This window comes from Rhipicephalus sanguineus, chromosome 1, assembly GCF_013339695.2.
Source record: "Rhipicephalus sanguineus isolate Rsan-2018 chromosome 1, BIME_Rsan_1.4, whole genome shotgun sequence".
Taxonomy (NCBI): domain Eukaryota; kingdom Metazoa; phylum Arthropoda; class Arachnida; order Ixodida; family Ixodidae; genus Rhipicephalus; species Rhipicephalus sanguineus.
Genome location: NC_051176.1, coordinates 140,227,585 through 140,236,341, shown reverse-complemented (window position 1 = coordinate 140,236,341; position 8,757 = coordinate 140,227,585). Strand labels below are relative to the sequence as shown.

Genomic DNA, 8,757 nt, shown 5'->3' with positions numbered 1-8,757 from the left:
AGATAAGGAATGCACCACTGTGAAAAGCGAAAGCTGTTAATTGCCAGCGAGGTCTATATTATGCACCGAAAACTGCCGGTAATTTTGCACTGAGCGGCCTTGTGTGGCGTCGCTGCTGTAGGATGAGTTGGTCACATTTGACTCATTATAGCTTGTCATCAACTCAAATAATACGACATTTTTTTGCGCAGAATGGTAGACAACGTCCATGACTTGAATCAGACAGATTAAAAAAAAATTAAAAATGGCATTTTTGGGAAAAGTATTTTCATCCTTCGGCGTTTTTGATAAACTACAAACGTTTCAGCGCAATTTTGAAGCATAACGGTGAGCGCGAAAACGATAAAAATTGTTTTAAAGGAAAGCTCATATATCGAGGTCAGTATGTACCGAGTTTTATTATACCTAGCTTAACTCTTCTGCAGCAAAAAATGTCTGAAATTCAGGTCTTTTGTGCCGTTTACCATGTTTGTGATTTCTTCCCCTCAAAAGCCAACGGATAACAAAGAGAAATAAAGTGCTCATAAGATTGCATTTCATTTGTTCTTTGACGAAAATAAACATTATGACAAATAAGTGCGCCGTTTTTTCGCTAGATGCCCTCAATGTTCAGAAATTGCGAAATTGGCGGGAAAGTGTTTGTTACGGCCAAAATTTCTGCATTTTTAGGCGAACAAATTATTTTTTTCGCAATACTAACTTCGATATGATTGTTCTGCAGGGGTCTAAAACCTGCACCTAGAATAAATTTCATCAAAATCGGGAATGGAGCCTAGTTTTCGTTTCTATCTGGACACACCCGGAGTAGAAAACTTGACCTCGCGCACGCAGTGGAAAAGTAGTTTGGCGAGTGCGGTTTCATTCGACAAATAATTCACACCAACAGCACATCTAGTGACAAAGGCAACGTTTGGCTATTGCTGCAAAACCATCAGCGAGTATTTTCTATAGACTATTTTTAGCGCCACGAAGGGCACGTACCACGATAGGTCGGCAAACTCACACATGAGTCGACTCACTCAGGCTCACTCAGGCTCAGATCGAGCTATGAGTCTGAGGGAGTCCGGGTGAGTTATGTTTCGGTGAGGTTGAGTCCGAGTGAATCCGCTTGTGAAAATGTTCAGTCAGTGTGAGTCCGAGTGAGTCCGGTTGAGGAAAATTTCGGTGAGTCTGAGTCCGAGTGAGCCCTAAGCGCAAAATATATTTCTTGAGTTAGTCTGAGTGAGCTCCGCACTTCTTTGCCGACCTATCCCTATATCTAAACAACTTGAGCACTAATCTCAGCCTTATGTCGGCTCACGTTTATACTCCCGTCGACTCACACATACTTCCAAGCACTAGTGTTCATATGCCAGCTCAATATTTATTGATCAGGCGTGAGTTACGAAGCGTGGGGGGGTAGGGGGGATGTGACCCCCCCTTGGCATTGATGGTCCTTCCATCAAGGAGATATGCAGCGAAGTACTACGCAGAAGCGCTGCTGGAGCGCCTCGTCTCGTCTCTTCTCGGCGCGGAGCAGTCCCGCCTGCGTTGGGCCAGAGCATAGGTCGGCAAACTCACTCATGAGTCGACTCACTCAGACTCAGGTCGGCCCGTGAGTCTGAGTTTCAGTGAGTCCGAGTGAGTAATATTTTGGTGAGTTTGAGTCCGAGTGAGTCCGGCTCAGAAAAATTTTATGGAGCCTGAGTCCAAGTGAGTCCGGTTAAGGAAAATTTGCTGAATCCGAGTCCGAGTGAGCTCTAAGGACAAAATGTATTTCATGAGTGAGTCTGAGTGAGCTCCACATTTATTGCCGACCTATGGGTACCAAGCAGCAAACGACACACACACACACACACACATGCAAGCGCCTTGTCTGTGTATATATCTGCTTAGCAAATCGCAGCAATTTGCCCACAAACAACTTCTGTTTACCATGCAGTGGTCTATTTTGATGATGGAATGATGTACCAAGTTGTCTCCAGTTCCATTTGTAAGCCCAACACTTCTGAGATGAGGTTTTAGTACGTTATGCACATAGGCGTGCGCACAGTGGGGGCAGGGGGGCGGCCACCCCCCCTCCTAATCACCTAAGAGGGGGGAGGCCGCAAAATCTGCCCCGTACATGGACCCTTATAGTCACCTAAGAGGGGGGGGGGGCGCAAAATCTGCCCCACACATTGAATTAGTAGGGGGGGGGGGCGCTGCGATGAACCTTTGCCCCCCCCCCCCCCTAACAAGGAACCCTGCGCACGCCTATGGTTATGCATATTCATCTTGTAACTTCCATGTTAGTGCGGTATCTGCGCGTATGTTCATATCACTTTCGCTCACGAGCGCGTGGTAATCCATTCACAGGACATTAACAGCGCCCATTGAGATATATTATCAGCCCAAACCTTCATGCTAATAAGTTGCATGGTAATCGGTCAGAAGAGTACACCAGTGCAATCACGTATAGAAGCGGTAGTGCAGATAGGTTAGGTGTCATTCAACGGCGCCTCCGCCGGTATCGCTGCACTAACGTCAACTGTGGTTGCAACGGCAATATGCCTGCATCATCACGCACTGTCGTCCATATCATCCGCTTACAGAATTTTTTTTTAATGCGGAGGCCTAGGCTTCGTTGCTGCGCAGCTTCGTGCCTCTATTAAACTGTTTTTCATGCGACACTATTGCTTTGAATGCACTGTTTGAAATGCGTACCTTGTCTCGTAAATTGCTTGCAATCCGCGACATGCAAATGTGCTACGCGTTCGCGTACGAAAGGACACAAATTTGAAAACAGTAGGAACAATGATTTAATGTTTTGTCATCTTTTCACTTGAGAAAACCGCAACACAACTTCAGGTAACGACATGGATTGGGTACAACTCTGTAATCAGCACTCTAGGATTGACACTATAGGAAGGGTCGCCACGATTACGGAATGCTACGTCACTTTTCTCTGGCGGATTTAAGTCCCTTCTCTTACCACAAATGTGCATTGCGCAAGTTTAACACGAAATACGCATACAGTCTCGGAGCCTTCGCTGTAGGGCCGAAGATACTGTTGCAGCTTCGGCCCTCCACGGCTGAAGACATGGGAGAACACATGACTGAATTTAAAAGCACAGAACACTCTGTCATTAATAGTTCACAGTGAGGGGAAGATAGACACATAGGTGAAGTGAGCATCACATCTGAGGTTATCGTCGTGCCACCACTCCCTGTACATTTTCTCAAACCGGTGCTATTGTATGCGAGCAAGTAAAGAACATGCGTCAGAATGAGATGGAAACAGTGGCATTACATACACAGTCGCATAAGTTTGTGCGCGAAGGCTAAGAAAGTGACATTTATGATGTTTTTTTTTTTCTTTTTTTTCGTTTCTGTCTAAACAACACTTAATCAGCAGTGCTTGAACGCGCAAGAATCAAGAAAACGTTGTAAAAACAACTCTGTCTTTCAATTTTGTGTCATCACTCTCTGTACAAAGCACGGCCATTTTTATGCAAGCAGCGCGCAAAAACACACAGGAAAAAAAGGTATATTCAAGGTATTCGCGACGTTTAGCAACCCTAGAATAGGGTTTGCCTCGTCAAAGTCTGATGAACGTGTGCTTGAAGGATACCGAAGCACTCGCACTAACGCACATCACAGTTTATCTGAGCCTAAGCGAAACAACTGCAGTTTTTCACTTTAACGTATTAGAAGCGCCAACAGTGCCGTTCCGAGCGCTAATCAACTTAAACCACGCTCCAACGGATTTAAGTTGAAGGACGCTTGGACGTCTGTTTCGAACATTACAGTACGTCATACCCATTAGCGCCCAGCGTACTTTACAAAGTACACTTCATTTTTTTGGAATAGAAAATACACTATGCAATATTCTAATTTTTCTGATTAGCATTTTTGATGCTAAAGGTTGCAGCAAGACACTCCTAATCGAACATATTGATTCAGGTGAATTTTTTCTGTGCTACGAGTTGTTAAACTTTTGGAAAACGAGCGCCCGTCGAACGCATGTGACGACTACTACATTTTCTCAAATAATTTAAGGTTTCACACTGTATATATTGAAAAAAAACAGATTGGTTGTGCTTCAAAAGGAACAATATAATCACGGCGAAGCACAAGAATCAGCTGTAGTGCACAGTTTTATTCTGAGGGGTAATCAAATGTTGGTGTACTTTTTGTAGTACACTGGGCCTTTGTGAGAGCTTACATGTGCATTGCGTTGTAGGTTGCCTCAGAGATCAAACCAGGTATTATCTTCAGAAGAATGCCGTTTTACGGTCATTTGATACTCGGGAGACTGCAACAGATGCCGGCAGGGATATACGAGAGCCTCTTGGTGAAGTAATTGTCACTCCCAAACGGCTGAGGAGGAGTGGGAAGACGGCTGTGCGAATGAATGACTTCTGCCTGATGGAACGAAAGAAATCGGGAAGACTGCTTCTCTTTTGATCCGGGAAACGAGTTTCTTTTCGTAAAGGGCAAAGACAATAGCATAGTTGCTATGGCGATGAACTATGACACAGTCGAGCCATTACGCTCTGTAAGCAGATGATCATCAACTCAAAAGAAAAACGTAGTGCCATCACGAAACATTGTCAGCAGCTAGAGAAATATTGGCACGGGAGAGATTCACCTCCACAGTCAAGCTGCGTAAACTTCAGAATTTTCATTCGTGGGAAAATGAGATGGAAGCACCTATTTACACAGATCATCAACATTGCTGCACTGAATGCATAGAGGATCTGCCAACCTACTGGAGGTTTGCAGACCCTCTATGAGTCGACTGCTGTCATTCACCTGCACACTTGCAAGACACTACCTGTGCCGTGTACACAATAGAACTATCAAGAGGTCTTCCGTGTCCAGTGTGCCTGCCAGTCCCCTCCATCCATATGGGCATTTCACAAGAAGATTGAAAAACGGTTGAAGTGCACTGTCTGTGATAAATAGAAATGATGCTGTGAAAAGTATGGTGCAACGCTTTGCATGATGCGTCGCTGCTTCGACAAGTTGCATGTGCCAAAACAACTTTTGTATTAGTATGGCAAGGGCCAAGCATGCTGGCTATTCGTGTGCCGAGCCAGCTTGCATTGCTATCGCAAGAGCCCAGCGTACTTTCTAAAGTACAGTATCATAACTTCTGAAGGAATAGATGTAACGCTATGAAACTTGCCATATGTTTTTGTCTACTGTAGTTCGATAAGTGCGCGAAATTTCAATTACATTCAACAAATAGTTTTTGCTTGGGCCTTAATGGGTTAAGTTAAAATAATCTTCACACTTAATAAACAAAGAAACGTAAAGTGCCCTGTTGCTTTAGGACACTGACCTGATGGAAAGCTTTGTATTGGCTCCTGTAGAGACAGGTCAATGAGGAATCGTCCCGACGAGCTGCCCCGTCACCCGCCTCGTCTTTCTAACACCGTTATTCAAATATTTGCTGTCTTCATCTTCTGATGGCGATATATAGGTAGCCGTTCATCGAACATCTCGGAGAGAGCCTCGACACCGTGTTTACAAGGCTGTTGCGGCGGTATTTTGCCGCTGCTTTGATGTCCGTCCGCCGCGCTGTCGGTCGGGCTAGCTGAACTGGGCAATACAGCGCTGTTTGTGCTGCGACCCATTGGTCGTAATGCGTTGCGTGTCTGTGCGGGAGTGAGCCATCCGCATGAGGTCCACCGAAGATCGGGCCACATCCACTAGGCCGCAGCGAGACTTCCACATAAGTACGAAGGCCTCTTGAATTTCACGCATGCGCACTACGTAGATGACTGGATCGACAAAAGACTTGATCAACACGAGTGTGTTGGTGAGTATGCCGAAGGTGAGGCGCACGTCGAAGGACAACGATGTGATCGGCAAGGGACAATCGAGGCATGTCAGTACGTAGAAGAGTACGGCCGGCATCCATCCTATGAGGTAAGTGCCGAGTATCAGCAGCGTGGTGTAGACGGCCTTCACGCTTCTGCGAAGTTGTCCCGGAATCTGGGCGGAGAGGCCCGTTCCCATTTGGTGGCGCCGAACCAGCACGAAGATGTGTGTGTATATGAAGCACATGAGTACCAGTGGAATGAAGAAAAGTCCGGAGAGTGTGACGCGGAATGGGCTCCAGAGGATGAAGTCGTAGCGACAGTTTGCCACCTGGAATCCCTGCCCCGGAACGCTTATGAAGTACAAGAGGAAGAAAAAGAGGGGCACAAGCCACATCGCTGCTGTTGTCAGCCATACAGTGCGTCGAGTCACAGTTGCAGCATAGTGGAGAGGCCGCAAGATGCCGATGTAGTGGTTCACGGCGAGGGCCAGCAGGTGAAATACTGACGCGATGAGACCCGTCAACCGGAATGCTTCCAGGGACAGCGCCCAGCAGGCCGGAGGCTGGATGTGGTACAAGGTCGGAAGAAGGCTGTTCACTACGAGACCGACGCCAAGCACCAGAGACGCGTAGGCGTTCGCCGCTGACAAACTGAGGCTGAAGCACAGCGTCGGGCTAGGACTGCGGCGCAGCCAGTGAACCGACTCGACTATAACAATGTTGAAGACCATCGACATTAAACAGGCGACAAGCATGACGGGAACCGCGAGGCGGTACACATCGCGGGCCGCTTCTAATGGAGACCTCGCGGTTACATTGAAATCTGCCGATGTAACGTTAATCGCACTCATGGATGTATCTTCTGTGCCTCCTGAAAGGAGCGCAGTCGAGATTTCAAAATTCAGCACAGAAGCAAGGATGTGTGGACGTTATGCACGATGCTACCACAGTTACTGGCCACAGCGAATAGCAGCCTGGTACTTCTGACTCCAAATGAAATCATATTGAAAAACGAGTATAAACGACAGTGGCAAACTTCTGCAAAAATACACTTTCTTCGCTAGGAAATGGTGGAGAAGCGATCGGCAGCCCGCGATAATGCATACGAACGCAGATATCTAACGTCGTTGAAACACCACCTCTGCTGCAGTACCGGAGTGTGTAAATTACGGAAATACCTTAGGGACACGAAGTTACGTAGGGCGCGTAGTCTACTATAGGGCGGCAACAGTACGGTTCCTTGGGGCTCTCAAGCCTCAGTCACCTGTTGTAAGGCGGAAGAAACCACTCAACGATTCAAGGCGCCAGAAATGTCCTACGATTTATCCGCGCTGCACTTCAGTTCACATTGCACTTGGGTTCACGGGAGCTAGATGCAGATGCCTGTCTAGTCTTTCTTTTTTTTTTCACGGAAGTTTCACGAAAGTTCGGGCTTCAGTCTGTACTCACTTGTTGCTCATAGTTGAGAATATCCATGAAAGCTGGCGTATGATTTTTTTTCTATGATGTACTTGAATTCATTGCTAAACTCTTAGCGGGAACTTTTCTGTCGTCACAGTTCACAATTCTGGTGGTTTTGAAGGCGAAAAAAAGTTTACTGCATATTACAGCACTTTTCGCGCTGAGTATACACGAATCTGCGAGAGCAGAAAATGTTTGCTTGCACCAGTCGTCAGATCGCTCACACTTCCGAGTTCAGGAAGTCACGGTGCTGGCCGTCGCAGTCGGCAAATTTCTCAGCAGGCAGTCAGCGCAAACGTCGTGACGGACAGACGCAGAATGTTATTGTGAACAAGTCAGTTCCAGTTTTTTTTTTTTCCCTTCTACTGGTCTCACCGCGGAACGTCGGTTGATGGAGGCGGTAAAACAGAGTTTGCTCCTCGTGTACAACGTGCTCACGATGCACTTGGCCGAAGTCGCTGGTAGATTGTCGTGCCCAGAGCTTGAACTTCGTGGCAGTGCGTGAAAAATGCCGACAGCAACACTCGCCGCCCGTCCTCCTTGCTCGACCAGGTGAGCGGCCCGTCCAGAACTTCGGACAACAACCGCACTCTCTCGTACGTCTGGCTGCCGTGAAGAGTCGAGCGCAAACTGGCGCGGTGTGGGCGTACGCCGCCTTTGTAGTTCGCCGCGTGCACCGCCTGGCGCTGCGAGCGGCGCCTTACGATTCGAGCGGGTTTGTGGGGATGTGAGAGAGCGGGAGACGTGGATGCCGCTCCCGAACGCTTTCCTCCTCCACAGTGAGGTCCCTCACTTGCCTTCACCACTTCTGTACTACTTGCGCGCGGTTTATCTGAGAAGCTCAACAGTTTGCCCGCCGGTCGCTGGTGAAGCGCTCCTTGTCCTCAAGTGCAATTACTTGCCGTGGCGGCGCTTTCTCTGCCCCTGTGGATTCATTCTTTTCCGCACGTTGATCAACTCTTCGACTCGCCGCGTGTTTCATAATTGCGCTTCGGGCAGCTGGTCGTTGTGTGCCTCGCCAACTTACCTCAAACTTCAGCACGCGCTACTTCTTTTACTTGCATTTTGATACAATATGTATGCGCCCGTGTTTGCCCACTGTGCACAACAGAAGTGGCGATTCGCTTTGGGACGTTGCCTTTTGGTTTGTACACTTTCCAAACACTAAGTTGTCACTTTCTTTTCGTCTTCATGACTTATTTAATTCCACTTACATTGCGTCCACGTAAACTGTACTTTAGTGTGGTGCTCGGTAAAGCTCGCCGCTGCAGTGACTAGGTGGTGAGTAAGCATCACGCTGCCTGCTTGCTTTCCTCAGCTACTTTTCTTTTCTGCTTTTGGAAGCTTCGACTACACGTTTACTAACTCTTGTTAGGGTGTGGGCTACCTAATTGGTGAGCAGCAAGAATAATAAATTAAATCAGGGCTGAACCCATCTCCCGCTGATTGTCAATATGCCGGCGAGAGCATGTATTCAAGACACACACACACACACACACACACAC

The 8,757-nt window shown here is 47.4% G+C and overlaps 1 protein-coding gene across 1 annotated transcript; it reads right to left on the bottom strand.

Moving 5' to 3' along the window:
• Positions 1 to 5,243: 5,243 nt before the first annotated feature.
• LOC119379500 (adenosine receptor A3) lies at positions 5,244 to 6,642 on the bottom strand. The gene has a single exon (XM_037648806.2). The coding sequence runs from the start codon at positions 6,640 to 6,642 to the stop codon at positions 5,560 to 5,562; it is 1,083 nt and encodes a 360-aa protein (XP_037504734.1). The 3' UTR covers positions 5,244 to 5,559.
• Between the last annotated feature and the right edge of the window lie 2,115 nt (positions 6,643 to 8,757).